The sequence below is a fragment of the Centropristis striata genome, chromosome 11, assembly GCF_030273125.1.
Source record: "Centropristis striata isolate RG_2023a ecotype Rhode Island chromosome 11, C.striata_1.0, whole genome shotgun sequence".
NCBI classification, from domain to species: Eukaryota; Metazoa; Chordata; class Actinopteri; order Perciformes; family Serranidae; genus Centropristis; species Centropristis striata.
The window spans coordinates 24,048,819-24,068,808 of NC_081527.1; the positions used below are offsets into that span (position 1 = coordinate 24,048,819).

Below are 19,990 nucleotides of genomic sequence, written 5' to 3' on the forward strand. Positions count from 1 at the left end.
AGCTCTTTCTTTCCCCTTGTCTTTCCATCTTGCTATCACATCATCTTGTCCTTCCTGTCTTCATCCATCACTTCACTTTCTCTTTCCAACTCTTCTTTATTCTGCCTTATCTTCACTCGTCGCCTCTTTCATTGTCCATTGCACCAGCCACGTTTTTTACGCAAAAACAAAAACCTCAATAAATCTCAACTGTGTTCATACTCTGACAAACTACCACAGAACTGGCTAAAATTGAAGCAGCTGAGTAAAGAAACAACAGTACAGATTTATACATTAAGGAAAGAAGGATACACAAAGTCTAAGCAATAAAAACCCAAAGACCTGGTAATTATAGTAATCAGGAGAGTTTCATGTGAATTCAGTCACCTTGATTATGCAGCTATAACCGCTAAACAACTGTCCATACCTTGCTCTCCAAACACAGTAAAAGACATAAAATGCAAATTCTGTGTCCTCTCTCCAGGCCGACTCTCACCATGACCCAGAGGAACCTGACCGGAGGTTGTAATGTGAACTGCGGCTGCAAAATCCACGAGTACGCTCCGGTCTGCGGCTCCGACGGCATCACCTACTTTAACCCCTGCCTGGCCGGCTGCAGCAGCGTGGCCAACGACAGCACCGGGGTGAGAGGCAGGGAGGGTGGAGAACCAGGGCCACATAGTACAGCTGGTGATTCTCATCAACATGGTGCAGCTCATAGCAATAATCCAAGAGCATTGAATACATATTTTATTTGACCCTTTATAACATACACTACTGGTCAAAAGTTTTAGAACACCCCAATGTTTCCAGTTTTTTATTGAAATTCAAGCAGTTCAAGTCAAATGAACAGCTTGAAAGGGTACAAAGGTAAGTGGTGAACTGCCAGAGGTAAATAAAAAAAGGTAAGCTTAACCAAAACTGAAAAATAATGTACGTTTCAGAATTATACAAGTAGGCCTTTTTCAGGGAACAAGAAATGGGTAAACAACTTAACTCTGTGGAGTCTTGGGCTATTTTGTCCATTTTTGAATTCTTTTCATGTCTTTGTAAGTCATTTTGTGTCTTTTTTTTGGTCATTTTGTGTCTTTTTTTAGTCCTTTAGTCCAACATAAAATGTGATTTTGAATCTTTTTTTTACTTTCAAAACACTATCATGCTTAATAAAGAATTTTAAATGTTGCAAATGTGCATTAATTTCAGAGTACACTTAGACATTAAACTGCATAATTTTCAATTAAATTCTCAAAAAGTTGGTGTGTTCTAAAACTTTTGACCAGTAGTGTATACAATCTAAAGTCACTGTTTAATATGAATTTATAATCTTTTAAAAATAATTTTAAGGTATTTTCTGACATTTTTAGAACCACTGTGAGCTAAATTCATTACCGCAACACATTCTTAAATAACAAAAAAAAAAAACAACGAAAGTTTTTTTTTTTTTTTTTTCTCCTTGGCAAGCACTTAAATGTGCTCAAGGGTAGCTGGTATCATCAAAATGTATTTTATTAAAATATACACATATTTTAATGCAAACAATTCTATCATTACCGTAACATTTAACCTTTTTTTCTCATCAATTTTCATTCAGATTTTGTTCTTTATACATTGCCAAAAACCATAATGTTTGATTATATTCTGTTAAATTATACATTTCAGACAAATGTCTATTTATTTTTATAAAGCTTATTAAATATTTATTGTATATAAGTGTGGGGGAAACCATGACATTTTTATCTGGACGCATTACAGTAATGAAATTGTTAATCAAAAATATGTTTAAAAATATAGCAAATATTATTTTAACACAAAACTCTGAATTGTGCCTCATTTTGGTTATATTGTTCATTCATATAAAAGTGAAATATGTTTAGTTTAATAAAGTATATCCTTATAATCTTCACAGGCATAACTTAGACTGGCTTTAAGAGAATCACCCAGTTGGGCATCATTTCAGTGCAAAGTTCAGTGAAGAATTAGCAAAAAAATCAACATTTTTTCAAGTGTAATGTTGGTCTAAGAACTGTGAAAAAGCTGAAGAATAAATTTGATAGTCTGTGAGATGTTAAAAGAATTATATATTATTATTATTATCACTATCACTATAAATTATATAATATATATGTTTTATGTTTTATTGTATGTATATATATTTTTTCTTTCTCTTTTTATTCTATTTACATTAGCAGTAGTATCGCTTTCTCTGCCTAATAATGATGCATAATATATATTATAATATATTAATACTTAACTACTGGATCTATAACTGAAACATGCACACACACACACACACACACACACACACACACACACACACACACACACACACACACACACACACACACACAGGGGTACCATCATTGTCGCTGTTTAATATCCACTCCCTGTCTGTCTATGTCACTGTATTGTATTATTGCTCAATAAAATAATGAAAGATGTTAAAAGAATTAGATTAGATTAGATTAGATTAGATAAAACTTTATTGATCCCTTGGGATGGCTCCCTCAGGGAAATTGAGTTTCCAGCAGCAAACAGGTTAAAAAGCACACAGTATCAAAAGTAAAAGAATGTAAAAGAACAATTTATATACAATAAATATGAGGTGTATGGGTTTTTAAATAGTCCTTATGTATTTCTTATTGTGGTGGCTACTACTCCTACTGGCTTCTGGTAACTTGGTTACTGCTCCTTCCTGTCCTCTGTCCTCTGTCTTCCTGTTACTCCTCCTCCCCCCACTTGAGGAGTTGGAATAATGAAAAAAATAGAATTGGATATGGATGAGAGAATGTGATTTGTGTGAAGTGCTGAAGTGTCTCTAGCTAACTGGGTGTCTCTCTTCCAGATCCGTAACTACTCTGACTGCGCCTGCGTCCAGAGCCGGCAGGTGATCACGCCATCGTCCAGCGGTCAGGGCAGCAACCAGCTGCAGCTGGTCATCGTCAAGACCTACCTGAACGAGAACGGATACGCCGTGTCGGGGAAGTGTGACCGCACCTGCAGCACGCTCATCCCCTTCCTCATCTTCCTCTTCATCGTCACGCTGATCACTGCCTGCGCCCAGCCGTCCGCCATCATCGTCACGCTCAGGTACGCCTTCGCTTTGTTGCTTCATTTCATCTTGTGTTAGTGTGATGTTTGATGTGATTATTATTATTATTATTACTACTATTATTATTATTATTATATACATATGATGTTGCTGCCATTACTATTATTACTATATACTGTGATATACTACTATTATTGTTATACTGGCCTTATTATTACTATTATTATTATTATTATTATTATTATTATTATTACTACTACTACTATTATTATTATTATATACATACACTGTTGCTGCCATTACTATTATTACTGTATACTGTGATATACTACTATTATTATTATTATACTGGCCTTATTATTATGTATTTTATTATTATTATTACTACTACTACTACTACTATTATTATTACATACATATACTGTTGCTGCCATTACTAGTATTACTATATACTGTGATATACTACTATTATTATTATACTGGCCTTATTATTATATATTATCATAGTATTATTATTATTATTATTATTATTTTTACTACTATTATTATTATTATTATTATTATTATTACTACTACTACTATTATTATTATTATTATATACATATACTGTTGCTGCCATTACTATTATTACTATATACTGTAATATACTACTATTATTATTATACTGGCCTTATTATTATATATTATATTATCATATTATTATTATTATTATTATTATTATTATTATTATTTGTGCTGCTATTTTTATATACATATACTGTTGTTGCCATTACTATATACTGTTATATACTACTATTATTATACTGGTCTTATTATTATATATTATATTATCATAGTATTATTATTATTATTATTTATATTATATACTGTAACATTATTATATACTGTCTATTCACAATAACATTATTACATCATATCATCAGTATTATTACCATCATCTACCTACCAACTGATCTTTATAACTTCTTAAGTGTCCTTGTTCTATTCTGTGTTTTTTCTATTGTTGTTTTTACTTATTCTACCTCAGTATTTTATTCTATTGTATTTTATTATACCTAAATACCGGACTGCTGTGACAACTGAATTTCCCTTGGGGATGAATAAAGTAATCTATCTATCTATCTATGTTTCTGGGTCTTGACCTCTGTTTGTGCTGCAGGTCTGTAGCGGAGCAGGAGAGGCCGTTCGCTCTGGGAATGCAGTTTGTTCTCCTCAGGACTCTCGGTGAGTAAAGAAAACTCACTTTTTTATGGTGACAGAAGATTTTTAGTCCACAGTATTTTTTACTGGGTTCGTTTCTGACATGAAAAACGTCCAAATGAAGGTAGAATGTAAGCAGGGTTTACTGAGGAGTCTTTTAAAGGCCGACTTCATCTGCGTTCTTTTCTGCAGTGACATGGGCTACAGTAAGCTGTGTTTCATTTAATTTCAGCATTAGTTGAGTCAATTTTAGCCACGGCAAGTTTGGAAATCACCACACGCACTGGCCCTCATTTATCAAACGAGCGTACAACAGAAAGTGAGTGGGTGTACGATCATTTCTACGCAAGGCTCGGCATTTATCAATGTGGACGTGAGCGGAGGGTTCGATCAGATCTCAGTCTGCTCAGTCATCTTTTGGATTTTTCATTAGTTTTAGTTTTAATTTCGTTGTGAATTTTTGTTTTCAAATTCAGTTAGTTTTGATTAGTTTTTAGAGTGAGTTTTCTAGTTTTGGTTTAGTTTTTATTTTTTCAAAATACTTAGTTTTAGTTTAGTTTTTATTAGTTTTAGTGTTAGCTTTAGTTTTTTTGTAATGGGCTATATGTTGTATGGTTTATTCATCTCAGCCCCAATAAGGTTATTAACTCTTACAGTTCCGAGTGTCTCAGTAAACATATTTACATACATATTTTAAACTAAGGACATTTTCACTTTAATTTTAGTTAGTTTTAGTTAGTTTTGTAACCACGCAATACAGTTTCAGTTAGTTATCGTTTTTTTAAAAACTCTAGTTTTTATTTTTATTTCAGTTAACGAAAATGTTTTTTCAATTCTAGTTTTCGTTATTTCGTTAGTTATCATTAACTATAATAACCTTGATGTGAAGTCCACACGTCTGAGTCTGAGAATTGATCTGAGACTATAGTATCGATGCCTGGAGCTGATAAAACTCTGTGGTGTTTTGATTTTAATGGTGACAAAGCAAAACATGTTTAAACATTGTTTAAAATAAATTCACCCTGAGGCCGTGAAATTCTTTAACCAGAATACCAGCCGAGGATATTAAATGTTGTTGTCTTCTGCTGTTTACTGTTATTATTATTATTATTATTATTATTATCCTGCTGGACACCGGAGCGTCAGCATCTCCTCCACCAGCGGTTCTGATCCAGTAGAAACATTTCCAGTCAGCGCTGCCACATGCTCCTCTGACTGGGACATCATTATTAGTAAATGTAAAGAAGAGAATAGTATCTCTTCATCATAATAATAGCAATATTTGGATATTATATTGGCTTTTAGGCTTTATATATCATGATGTATAAATGAATTACTCCAACCTCACCAGGAGTTGAATGCTCCACTGCTACTCTGCTGACAGCACCACTGATTTCCTTCTTTTTCACTTTTTATGCTGCCAAACAAAAGCAGTTTGTTGTGTTGCAGCTGTTGGACGTCAGCGTTTCACTTTCTGACTGAGAAATTCCTCTTCTTTTAGAATTAAAACTTACTTTAAAACATTGTTTACCTCCTTCAACCAAAAAGCTGTGAAAACTTTTAAGTCAAATGTAAAATATTCACCGAACTTGTTTGAGTTTATAACAATAAGTACTTTTATTTCATAAACCTCCGTCACTGTATTTTTGTAAAATGTCTATTTCCTCCTGTTGTTATTTGTAATGATACACTTTGCTAACAAAGCTGACTTTGGGGGGGACTTCGGTGTCGTAAACTTTCGAGGCAAGCCTTCTGAATCAGGTATATATAAAATATACACTACTGGTCAAAAGTTTTAGAACACACCAACTTTTCCAGAATTTAATTGAAAATTATGCAGTTTAATGTTTCAGTGTACTCTGAAATTAATGCACATTTGCAACATTTAAAAATCTTTATTGAGCATGATAGTGTTTTGAAAGTAAAAAAAAGATTCAAAATCACATTTTATGTTGAACTAAAGGACTAAAAAAAGACACAAAATTACAAAAAAAGACACAAAATGACAAAAAAAGACACAAAATGACTAACAAAGACATGAAAAGAATTCAAAAATGGACAAAATAGCCCAAGACTCCATAGAGTTAAGTTGTTAACCCATTTCTTGTTCCCTGAAAAAGGCCTACTTGTATAATTCTGAAATGTACATTATTTTTCAGTTTTGGTTAAGCTTACCTTTTTTTATTTACCTCTGGCAGTTCACCACTTACCTTTGTACCCTTTCAAGCTGTTCATTTGACTTGAACTGCTTGAATTTCAATAAAAAACTGGAAAAATTGGGGTGTTCTAAAACTTTTGACCGGTAGTGTATATTATATATATTAGGGCGTGGTATTTAAATGACGCTTGTTTCGAGCCGCCACATTTATCAACAGCCGATCATTCTCACGCTGTGATTGGTGAGATACGATCGTTTGATAAATCACACGTGGACCCTGTCGTAAGATGAAATATATACGCTCAGATCTGCGCTCGTTTGATAAATGAGGGCCATTGTGCTGCTCTGGACACCTGGAATATTTGGATTTAAATACATTAGGAACACTACTGGAGAGCTACAGAATGATATAAAAACCTACAAAAAAAACAAGAAATAATGGACCTGCCCTTTAAAAATCTATAGCAGTGCAGCTGTAAGAAGCAGGAGAGGAGCGTCAGCTAAATGCTGGTTGTAAACTGCACCCCACTGCTGACCAATGAGCTGATTAAGCGTCAGGAAATTAGATGTTGTCCATTTAAAGCTGTTCTCCTGAATAAGGAGTAAGGACGGTAAATTAGATTTGATAGAAAAGCTGCTGTCACTATGAATCAGTCAGACAAGAAACACAAACTGTGGAGGGGAGTTTGAAAGACGTGTGCATTAAACAGACACTGAGGGAAAATAAGATGCTTTGCATTATGGGAAATGTAGGATCCAAGTGTTTTTGGAACCAGGAAAGAAATACCTCAGCTTCTACTGCTATTTTGAACATTTCTCACTTATTATTGATATTTATTCATATTTTAAGTCCTCCAAGTCCTTATAACATTTTTTTTTTTTTACAATTAACACTTGAAATGACGAAGGCACTTGCAGATAATAAGTTAGTACAAAATCTAAACCGTACTTTTGTGTTTGATGATTTTTTCAACACATTTAATCGAAACACGCACAATGAGGAAGATCTCCGGTTGATAATAATGAGAATAAATATGAAACAAAAATGTAAATCTTTCTTTGATCAAGGTGTTTTTTGTTTGAACAGTGTGAAATACATAGTTCAAAATACAGAATTCACATAGCCAGATTAGCAAAAATCAGAAAGAAAACAAAGAAACAAAAATATAACAACAAATACATAAATATAATTATAATGATGAGTGAGGCCAACAGCAGAGGTTTACAGTATTATATTGTCTGCCTCCATATCTTCAACAAACATTAAGAAAGGTTGCCAAATATTATAAAATTTTCTAGTAGACCCCCTAATTGTGTATCTGATCTTCTCCAACTTGATATGGTACATGATTTCCCTAATCCAATGACTGTATGTTGGAACAAAAATGTAAATCTTAACAAATCTTTCCGCATTCCTGTGTTAATGAGTTTTATCTTTTCTTTTTCTACTGTATTTTATCCTCCCCCTAACCCTCACCATACTCATGTCTTTAATGTATATTTTTACACTTTTCCATCTCCTTAACTTGTCTTTTCTTTTCCCGTTCTTTCTTGACTTTCCTTTTGAACTTTACCTTCTTTTGTTTCTTTACACTTTTACTTCCCTTACTCCTTTTTTTCTGTCCCTGTCCCCTCTGTCTCCTTTTCTTTGTCCCTTCTCTTCCCTTTCTTCCTGTCCTCCCCGTCTCTTCCCTCTCTTCTTCTCTCCTCTCAGCTTACATCCCGACACCCATCTACTTCGGCGCCGTCATCGACACCACCTGCATGCTGTGGCAGCAGGACTGCGGCGTGCACGGCTCCTGCTGGGAGTATGACGTCACCTCGCTGCGCTTCGTCTACTTCGGCCTCGCCGCCAGCCTCAAGTTCTTCGGCTTCCTCTTCATCTTCCTCACCTGGTACTCCATCAAGTACAAGGAGGAGCGCGTGGAGCGCTGGCTCAAGCGCCACCTGTCTCCCGTCGACACCGTGGGGAGCCTCGTCTGCCACCCGGGCGGCCACAAGGGCCACGCCCGCACCCGCTCCTGCCCCGTCAACATCCCGCGCACCGACCCCAGCGCCCTGCCCGCCCCCGCCCCGCCGCGCGCCGGCCCCCTCAACCGTGGCGTCAGCACCCAGAGCTGCCCCGGGAACGAGCTCAAAGCAATAACGCCTCCGCCTGCCGCGGCGCCGCCACCCGCGCCGCCGCCCGCCCCCGCGCCGGCACGCTCGCTGGAACACGTCTCAGTCCGGGTCTGAGCTTCAGAAGGGGGGCGGGCGACGAGGCAGGACTTCTTTTATTCTGGAATCCAGTTTGACTGGATCCGAGCTGCTGAGAAAGGTGCAGAACATCACGCGGAGGTCCTGATCTCATCTCATAGCTGCCGGGGAAACACTCAGCGGGGTTTTTAACTGCGGCCTTTGTGGGTCAGAAAGCATCAAGCCCGGTTCCTGACCCGTGGTCACATGATGAGTCCCTCCTCTCACACTCAATCTGCTTGTGTTGGTGAAAATGTTGAAAGCAGCCGGGTATTTTCTTTGTGGCCGGCACAGCGGGCGGACAAAAGCTTCGCTTCCACACTTTGGATGGAGGAGAGGTCATCGCTCAAAAAAAAAAAAAAAAAACCCCACCTGCCTCCCCTCACCCCCTCCCCCCCTCCCTCCCCTCCCCTCACCTCGGCAATATGTGCCTTCTATCACCACGGTCCTCACATGTACAGTGCAGACACTCTGTGGTCCCCGTAGGAATAAAAGTCCCCTGAACAGATACCTCAGCTCCGCCTCCCCGTCACCTCACTCCGTCTGCGTGTGTCATTTTTTTATTTCTTCACCGTCATGCGAATGATATTCTGGACAACACATATCTCATGGAACAAAATGATAAAAAAGAAAGAAAGAAAGAAAAAAAAATGATTAAAAAAAACCCTTTGGAAATGTGACACACGAAAATGAAGTGTTGAGAACTGGAAACCGATGGCATGGTGCTATGTGAAAAACAATGTTTTGTGTCCATTTTTTGTTTGTTTTTTTTTGTTTTTTAGGGTTAAAACTGTTGAAAAGAAGCCAACAGGTCACTGGGCTAAGCAGCTTGGCACGCACAGAATGCATTCCTGTCTGATGCGAGGCCTTTTGTTGCTCCCCCTGACACAATGACACGTAGTATTACCGCTGGAAGTCGGATTGTTTGGCTTTTTACCAGCTCCATACAATGCATCCATACATCCGAGCTGTTTCCCTCCTGACTTGGCACCGTGATTAAGTGGTTTAACCTTAAAAAGAACAGGATTGGCATTTTCCTCCTGACCGCATTCCTGGGATCCTCCACGGAAAAAAGAAAAAGCTAAAGCTTGGAGACGTTTTTTTTCAGGGGGGGACAGACTGTATTTCAGACTGTATTTCTGACTCTTTACCATCATTTCACAGCAACTCCGACGTTTTTACTGAACATGTAGGAGCCGAGTAGTCGACCGCCACGTAGAGGTCCTAGTGTAGTCGTCTATTCCTCGCCAATGAAAGCTGCCGGTGAATTCTGCTGGTTGAACCGTGATGATTTATGAGTAGTGACAGAAGAGGATTTCTTTTTTTTTTTTTTCCTTTGCCACAAATCACCAGAAAACAGTTTGCATACAGGCAGGTTACAGTGTGGACAATAAAAAAAAAAGAAGGTTTCTAGGTGGTAAAAAGTTTAGAAATTTAGCAAAATCACTGGAAAAGTGCAGAAAAAGCTCCTCGAGCTGCAGCTTCTGATTGTTTTCTTTTTCTATAAATCTACTGATTAGTCTTGGAAATTAATAAATGAATGCTTGAGAGAAAGAGAAGACAAAAATACCACCACAAATCTTCCCCAGAAATCCAAAGATATTTGGCTTTTCGTGATATTATAAAAGACAAAAAAAAGCAGCGAATGCTCCGATTACTTTTAAATGTTTAGTGTTTTTACGTGATAAATGACTTAATTGATTATCACAAATATTGTTAATTTGACTAAACCCTAATCGTTCTAGCACCTGATCGGTCTGCAGTTTAGTATTTATTGTGCAGAATAATTTCTGCTGCAGTCATTTCATAAAGCAGTTATTATGCTGCAAAACACGCTCCATTTTATTCAGTTTGTGGCTCTAAAAACTCTCTTTTTCCTAAAAACTTGAGAAAATTCTGCCAGTCTCCACGTCTTTCTGCAGCTTTTGATAACATCAAATGGTTTTCATCAGTAGATGGAGTTTAACAGTACTGAAGTGTATGTAATGTCATGCATTGACCTGCGGGCTGTTTATGACTAAATAATAATCTATCAATTAATAAAATATGAAAAAACAGAATTTTAATATTGCTCTGTATTTACAAATTAATGTGATAATTAAAGTTTCCATGAAAAAAATATCAGATACACACACTTATCTTATTAATTCACAAAAAATAATTTTAATTATCTCAATATGACAGAAAAACTCAAATAATTATCTGATTTTCTTTTCATTTAAACTTTTCTCACAATTCTGAAATAATTATGTAATTCAGAAAAACAATTTTCAATTATCTTAATAATTCAGAAAATATCAGATAATTATCTGATTTTTCCCCCCATGAAAACATATCTCAGAATTTTGAAATAATTATCTCATTAATTCAGGAAAAAATAATTTTAATTACCTTAATAATTCAGAAAAACTCAAATAAGTATCTGATTTTCTTTCCATTTAAACTTTTCTCAGAATTCTGAAATACTTATCTAATTCAGAAAAACAATTTTAAATTATCCCAATAATTCAGAAAATATCAGATAATTATCTGATTTGTTTTCCCCCATGAAAATATATCTCAGAATTCTGAAATAATTATCTCATTAATTCAGAAAAAAAAACAATTTTAATTACCTCAATAATTCAGAAAAAATCTATGATTTTCTTTCCATGGAAACTTTTCTCAGACTTCTAAAAACATTATCTTATTAATTCACAAAAACTGAGTAAACATAAACATAGTTTCCTTCAAACTATGGCAAAAAAATAGATTTTTTTCTTGGAGCACTTTTTGGACTTCTCGTCCATCTTTGCTTCAAAGTCTACAAACAGAAAACTTGGCAAAACAATCCAAACAAAAAGGTCAATTTAGAAACTTCTGAAGTTTTCCATCATATAACATCTAATATTTTAGTCATAAATGAAGCTCAAACAACTTAAAGCAGTATTATTTAGAACAGAACAGACAGAAATCTTCTCTGGATCTTTTTTAGGCAGTTTTTGGACTCTAGCTGCTGCTGTTCAGTGTGTGTGTGTGTGTGTGTGTGTGTGTGTGTGTGTGTGTGTGTGGTCCTATGAGGACGCCTGCTGGATCGATGTTGAACAACATGTAGAGACAAAAAAAAGTAATTATTTGCTGGTTTACACAGTTTGTGTCTCAGGCAATCTTTTTTTTTTTTACATTTGAGAATTTTGAATTGATGAATACATGAGAGGGATTGTTCCCTATTTTCACCAGTTAATTTGATCAATTAATCTGCTAATTATTAGCTGTATTAATAGTTAAAAAAGTTTGTGTATAACGTGTTAGAAAATTGAGGAAAAAAAGTCTGTTGCAATGTCCTGATGGTCAAGTTGATGTCTTTAAAAAATTCCCTTTTTTTCTCCAACTATCATTTAAAATGATTTTTTTTTAAATATATACAAATTAAATAAATATAACATTAACAAAACAAAGACAATTATATTAGATTCTTAATTTCCTGATGTTTATTAGCAAAGTATCTGATTAAATAATAAATACTTAGATCTTTTAGGAATATGGGGTTTTAAATTATACTAGGACTGAAAATAATGATTACCGATTAATCTGAGGGTTTTTTTCTCAATTGATTGTTTGGTCTTTAAAATGTCAGAAAATTATGGAAAATGTCCCAGTTTCTCAAAGTGGAAGGTGATGTGTTTGAATGTCTTGTTTCGTCAGTCCAAAATCCCCCAAAAAATCTGTTTAATATGATATAAAATGGATATTTGAGGGGCTGAAAACAGCCTTTTCGGCCACTTTTGCATGAAAAATCAATTGAGTTTGCTATTATTTTTCTGTTTATCGATGAATTATTGCAGCTCTAAAGTCAACACACATCCCTAATAATCAAAAGTTAAAATCAATTTATTTCTAAACTAATTTTAGAGCTCTGACTTCTTTTGTGTGCAATTATAAGCTAAACTTGATTTTTGTTGCACACAATGCAGCGCTTTTTTTTTTTCTTTTCGAAGACGATAAAAAAACTTAAAAACCGTTCAAAAATCTCAAATGTAAAAATGATTCAAACATGAGAGACACAAACTGGAGCTGCTGTGACTAAAATCTAAAATGTGGTGCACCATGTTGAACGTTACAGATGAATATTAGAGCTTTTTTTTCTGTTTTTGCCGCACTTAGATGAACTTTTACGGTAACAAACTGAGGAGGGGAGGGGATAATAATCGTACATAACTGGTGATAAAAGATAAAAAAGGTCTTTGGGACACAAAAGAAACCACTTTTCCATCCTTAAAAAAGGGGAGAAAGTATTAAGCGATGATGCTACAAGAAGAAAACTTGACGTATGGTTTCAACACAGTAGAGACAGTAGACTAGAGTAGAAAACATTCCATTTTCATGTAAAAGCGAGAAATAAAAAAAACAAATACAGAAATACAAAAACCCAGCTGCAGTGTGGATGTGTGTGTCGTGTTAGTGAAGCTCTCATCCATCACTTTGAATCTCTTTCAGTTTGTTTTTGTGTCCTGTTCAGGTTAAAAAATCAACAACGATGAAATGTTGAGTCTGCTCTGTAAATCAGTTTCTTCTTCTATTATATGATTTTGCATTTGGATGTATTGTTTTGTGAGTCCAAAATCCAAAGAAAAGCAGGAAATCTCCATATTAAAGAGGCTGAAAACAGCATTTTCTGCCACTTGTGAAAAAATAGGGTTATCTCAAATAAACAACACCAAAAGAGCAGAATTTTAGTTTAAAGTTTTGCTCTGTGAATTAATGATTCAATAATAATAATAATAATAATAATAATAATAATTCAGAAAAATCCGATTCTTGTTTTGTTAAATCGGAAAAACTCACAATTATCTTATTGATTCACAAAAAAATTATTTTAATTATCTCAATATTTCAGAATAAGGCAAATAATTATGTTATTTTCTTTCCATGAAAACTTATCCAAGAATTATAAAAAAAAATGCTCTGTGTTTATGAATTAATGAGATATTGAGAAAAGTTTACATGGAAAAACATTTGCTGTTTTCTGGGGAAAAAATCTCAAAAGACTTGATTGTTGAAATATGAAATATGAAAAAGTCATAATTATCTCAATACAACCCAGAAAACTATTTTTAGTTAACCTAATGATTAAAAAACAACAACATAATTATCACATTTTCTTTCCATAAAAACTTCCCAGAATAGTCAAATAATTTAGGGGAAAAAATAATTTTAATTATGTCAATAATTCAGAAATACTCAGATCATTTTCTGATTTATTTTCCATGAAAACATCTCTTAGAATTCTGAAAGGATTATTTCAATAACTCCATGCCACTTTCTGCCATTTTTGAATGAAAAATCAAACTAGTTGGTTATTATTTTTCTTTTAATTGATTATTCAACATCCACAGTAACCGAAAGTTGAGAGCAATTTATGTCCAAACTCATTTTATTCTATATTATTTTATTTTCCTGTGGATTACAAGCAAAATGTATTATGCGTTGTACACAACATTTTTGTTTGCATCTTTGTGAGGCTCAAACAGTGAAATCTGATGCAATTAATGTGTTTTTTTTTTCTCCAATAATCAAGAAAATGTTTTTTTTTGTTTCATTGCCTGCTACACCGATTCCCTGATTTCACATTTAATGTCTCAAATGCAAAATTAAGTTGTAGAAAGCTGTTTTATTGACATAATTTGTGTTTTAAAGACCGAAATTATCCTAAAAGTCACTTAACAGACAGACAGTTTAATAATTTAGTCCGGCGGCTTAGCTAAATAAAGGGGACACGCCGGACAAAAGCACCAATTTTTTTCCACATGCTCTCTATCACCATAGGTTTAAATTTTTGGTAGGAGCCACTTCATCAATATTGTGGATGGGAGATGGCAGCCATATAAAGTCTATGAGAACCAATATATCTTCTAAGCCACTTAGAAGGTCAATCTTGGTGTCAAAATCTACATTTTCTGGGTCAAGGAATCATTTAAAGCTATTGAGAATATCAGTAGATGATTATTTGATCAAATAGATATGTTCATTTTCACCCAGACTGGTAGACAACTAGCTTCAAGTGCTGCAGCAGGAATCCTGAGTTGAAAATGTTTGGAATCTGTATTCACGGGAGAGTGGATTAGCTGCCATGTACACTGCTAAATAAAACCAAGGGAAAGCTTTAATCTCATGTCAGATCTTGATCAACAAATTATTTACAGTGAGAATCTTTACTGATGTACATTGTATAACTTGTTGAGATCAAAATGACATAAATAAAAACCTATATCAATATATGTCCGACCACTTAGGAACCTTGGAATTACGTAAAAACATGTGGAGAATGAACATATCTATTTGATCAAATAATCATCTAGTGATATTCTCAATAGCTTTAAATGATTCCTTGACCCAGAAAATGTAGATTTTGACACCAAGATTGACCTTCTAAGTGGCTTGGAAGATATATTGGTTCTCATAGACTTTATATGGCTGACATCTCCGATCCACAATCTTGATGAAGTGGCTCCTACCAAAAATTGAAGCCCATGGTGATAGAGAGAATGTGGAAAAAAATTGGTGTCCCCTTTCTTCTCAAATCTGGTCCTAAGCTGCCTGACTAATTCTAGAAAACACTTTTGTGTTCATTCATCATGCAGGTGGTCTCAGTACTTCATCCTACTGTTGTTGATTTTCTCTGGATCTTCTGATGTTTCAGCTCCAGGACTTGACTGTGTCCCTCGTTTTTTATCCTCCTTTTCCCTCCCGTTTACCTCCGCGTGTCGTCGTGCAGCCGTTTCATGTATTAATGTTGCATCATTTCCAGACTGTGACTACAGACAAACACTCCTTCAGGCAGACGGAGGTTAGAATATTCTCAGTTTACTTTCTTCTTTTCTTTTTGTTTTCTTTTTAAAAAAAAAAATCAGTATTGTATTTATTTCAAAAGGAAAGTGTTTTTGACTGACTGAAAAGGCGACACTGATGAGAGGCGACATGTAGATTTGTGGACACACTGTTTACAGACGCCTTGGATACTTGACTTCTGTCAATAAAAATGTGAAAAAATAATAAAACAGTATTACAGAAACTGCTGGTTTGTGGTTTTATTTCTGTGTACAAATGACAAATTATCACCGTGTTACTCTGTGAAATTGATTGAATAACAGATGTAACAGATGTTCATCCAATTCTTTTGATAGAGTTTAAATACAAATTAAAGCTTTATAAAGTACATTTTGGTCGAAACTGAGTTATAAATAAAAAATTAACTCCTTGATGTCTGTTTTAGATTTTAATTTTGGTTTATTTCAGAGAAATTATTATATAAAAACACAAAATCCAACTCAAAACCAAGCAGTAATTGCAGTTACCACAGTCTGCTTTGGATATATATACTAATTTAACATAAAAATAATAGAAATTATAAGTTTATTTGAAAGGGAAATTATTATCTAGATAGTGATAAAGTAAAAAATTGAGATAAAATGATGTTGAGACTAAAATGTAACATTACTTTATAATACTAAATCTAAAATGCAAAAATCTTTGAATAGAGTTGTTAAACCCACTGATAACAAAATCAATCTGAAAATGTTTATTCACTGAAAACAAAATAAAAGCTGAAAGAAGACAACAACATTGTAGTTACTGCACTCTGTTTATCATTACTATTAGAACATTTTACAGTAAAACCAGAGTGCAGTAACTACATTTTTGGGGTCAAAGGTCAAATAAATCATCATGATTTTTGAGCATAAAAATGACATCATCAATACATGTAGAAATAAGTGTCACATCACTGACCTACATACAGTAGTGTTCAATATAATAGCAGTCCAATGTGACTAACCAGATTAATCCAGGTTTTTAGTATATTTTTTATTGCTACATTTTATTGCTACATTTTTTATTGCTACATGCTGTAGATTCTCAGAAAACTGCATTTCTCTTTAAAAGCCTGAGGAGAATGGGTCGTTAAGACATTGTTCAGAAGAACAGCGTACTTTGATTATAAAGTTGATTGGAGAGGGGAAAACTTATCAAGAGGTGCAAACAATTATAGGCTGTTCAGCTGAAATGATCTCCCTGGGTGCAGTAATGTGCTGCCCACTGCTCCTTTCATGGTGTGTTCACTTGTGTGTAAAAAGGATTGGTTAAATGCAGAGGTTGAATTTCCCCATTGTGGGATTAATAAAGTAATTAAGTCTTACATCTTAAAATGGAGAGCGAAGTCAAAATTTCAAAGTAAAAGTCATAGTATAGTATGAAGTCAAAATTTCAAAGTAAAAGTCATAGTATAGTATGAAGTCAAAATTTCAAAGTAAAAGTCATAGTATAGTATGAAGTCAAAATTTCAAAGTAAAAGTTATAGTATAGTATGTTGCTGAAATTTCAAAGTAAAAGTCATAGTATGGTATGTTGTTGAAATGTCAGAGTAAAAGTCATATGATAGTATGAAGTCAAATTTTAAAAGTAAATGGCATAGTATAGTATGAAGTCAAAATTTCAAAGTAAAAGGCATAGTATGGTATGTTGTTGAAATTTCAAAGTAAAAGGCATACTATAATATAAAATCAAAATTTCAAAGTAAAAGTCATAGTATAGTATGTTGTTGAGTCATACTATAGTATGATATCCAAATTTCAAAGTAAGTTATAGTATAGTATGAAGTCAAAATTACAAGTAAGTCATATATTGTCATTAAAATTTCATTAAAAAGTCTTAGTATATAGTATGCCATTGGATTTTCATAATAAAAGTCATAGTATAGTATGAAGAATTCTGATGCCACTACAAGGTACAATTTGACAACAATGACACAACCACACCAGATTTCACATTTTAATTTTTCATTTTACAGACAAGCGTTTCATAAAAACAAAACCACTCAGCTTGAAAGGCATGCATGAAGATATGTACGTGTATTTTAAACTCACATTGAGCTCCAACTCTGTTACAGCAGCTTTTTTTCTTGTTTTGAGCAGTTTACAGTTCATACAGAGCGGCTCAAACCTTCATGTTAAGTGCTGCACATTTATGGCTCATTTTCTTTAAAAGTAAAATAATACTTAACTCTTTTAGAAGCAGACAGTACTCCTAAAATCCTCATACTGTAATATTGTTCCAATATTCCGTGCAAGTTGTTTCTCTGCTTTTTTTTTTAAGAACTGGAAGTATTCAAATACATTTCAAAGTATATAAATGCAGTAAATTGTAAATATTTTTGCCTCTTTTTTCCCTACAAACATGGTCCATAAGCTCAATACTGGCCCAAAAAATGAATTATGCAGAGTCTATGGAGCAAGCTTATTTTTCTTTTACAGTGACCCAAAACAAAACACAACAAATTAAACGTAAACATGATGTTGGAAATATAAGACATTAATACCTTAGATAAGAAATGAAGGTGTGTTTTTGTTAAATATTGTGTAAAAACACTTAGATGTCAGTATCTGACCATAATTCAGTGTAAAAACTGATTTATATCTTATCCAAATCTTATCTCATGCATTTGGGACACTGTGCAATTTTCCTCTATAAATATGGATTCTACTCATAAGTCCAGAGTTTATTAAATGAAAAAAAAAAAGAAAAACATCCAGAAAATTAATGATACTGAAATAGCTTTTTAAGCTGCACTTTTCCAGTCCCAGGTGCACATGCAGAAGGCTGATCAGAAACAGAAGTGCATTCGTGTGTTATGAATATACAAAGACTTCTTTTGAGGAGAATAAAAACAAAAATGGCTGAATGTGTAAGGCAGAATTCTCCCTCAGTAGCACAACAGGAGCAGGAGAAACATTTCACCTTCCGAGGTGGAGATCCTGAGGAGAGAAAGAGAAATAATCAGGAGGTTCATGATTTGATCATGATTTAAAACATGACAAAGAAGACACAAATATTAACTATCCTATTTTGTTAAATTGGTGTTTTCCCAATGGAAATTATTATTTGGTGGCTCTAATGAGTCTCAAGTGTTAAAATATGTGATTTTCCAATGTAATCTGGTGGTTCTAACAACTCTTTTAAAGTTAAACCTTCAAAATAAGACAAACATAGTTACACATATACTACCGGTCAAAAGTTTTAGAACACCCCAATTTTTCCAGTTTTTTATTGAAATTCAAGCAGTTCAAGTCAAATGAACAGCTTGAAAGGGTACAAAGGTAAGTGGTGAACTGCCAGAGGTAAATAAAAAAAGGTAAGCTTAACCAAAACTGGAAAATAATGTACATTTCAGAATTATACAAGTAGGCCTTTTTCAGGGAACAAGAAATGGGTTAATAACTTAACTCTATGGAGTCTTGGGCTATTTTGTCCATTTTTGAATTCTTTTCATGTCTTTGTAAGTCATTTTGTGTCTTTTTTTGTCATTTTGTGTCTTTTTTTAGTCCTTTAGTCCAACATAAAATGTGATTTTGAATCTTTTTTTTTACTTTCAAAACACTATCATGCTTAATAAAGAATTTTAAATGTTGCAAATGTGCATTAATTTCAGAGTACACTGAGACATTAAACTGCATCATTTTCAATTAAATTCTGGAAAAGTTGGTGTGTTCTAAAACTTTTGACCAGTAGTGTATACTCAAATTGTTAATTCAGTGAATTACTTTTTTGTATCACTACGCTTCTAATGCACAAGGTCATTTTTGACCCGTGTGTGTAAACTTGATGTAATAATACAAAATATTTTTTTCTAAATAAAGCATGAAAGGAAAAATGGATATAATGATCTGTTGTAATATTTGTAATATATAATTGTAAAGATATTCAAACACTCAGCCAGCATGAAATAACATGGGAAATGAATGTGGGTCTTTTTTGACCCATGTTGTGCATTAGAAGGTGTTTATGTGTTGTGCATCAAAGGGTTAACTTGTGAACCCAAACGAGCAGTTTCAGGGCCTTTTTTGCTCTTTTCCCCCTTTTTTTTTTTTTTTTTTTTACACACTGTTGCCTTGTACTTCATTGCAATATATAAAATCTCTATAAGTCTATAATGGAATACGGAATCAGAACAATCATGGCGAGACGTGGGAACAACTGAAACATGTCCATGTGTAGAATAACAGTCACACAATAAGATTTTATTAGGATAAACTGGAATTTATATAGAAAAGACTTTTCCAAGTGTCATGAATATTGTTAAAAAACTGTTTTCTCGACACATTGTACATATTGAAGTATTGTCATGTTTCCAGCCTGTCCTGTCCTCTCCTCTCGGCTCTGTGTAAACAGATTTTCAGTGAATATTTGTCACATGACCATTCGTCTCAGCAGAATCAATCATGTCTTCACAGTGTCTCTGAGGAGCAGAATTTAATGTTTTAACAGGATCTGGTTAGTGCAAACGCTGTATTTATGGACATATTTTAAATGTCACATGTAGAATAAAGTGGTTCTGA

At 34.1% G+C, this 19,990-nt stretch overlaps 2 protein-coding genes across 2 annotated transcripts in view; one reads left to right on the forward strand and one right to left on the reverse strand.

The window, feature by feature from the left end:
- Positions 1 to 14,278, forward strand: part of LOC131980342 (solute carrier organic anion transporter family member 5A1-like) — a 66,200-nt gene extending 51,922 nt beyond the window's left edge. Inside the window, exons 7-10 of the mRNA XM_059344566.1 lie at positions 464 to 623; positions 2,822 to 3,066; positions 4,188 to 4,252; positions 8,101 to 14,278. Of these exons, the coding sequence (XP_059200549.1) occupies positions 464 to 623; positions 2,822 to 3,066; positions 4,188 to 4,252; positions 8,101 to 8,621 (991 nt within the window). The 3' untranslated portion in view covers positions 8,622 to 14,278. The remainder of the gene's footprint in view (positions 1 to 463; positions 624 to 2,821; positions 3,067 to 4,187; positions 4,253 to 8,100) is intronic.
- A 3,135-nt stretch (positions 14,279 to 17,413) lies between these two features.
- The window catches only part of stard3nl (STARD3 N-terminal like), a 25,730-nt gene continuing 23,153 nt past the window's right edge, over positions 17,414 to 19,990 (reverse strand). Inside the window, exon 9 of the mRNA XM_059344573.1 lies at positions 17,414 to 18,409. The gene's annotated coding sequence lies outside the window, so the exon portion shown is untranslated. The remainder of the gene's footprint in view (positions 18,410 to 19,990) is intronic.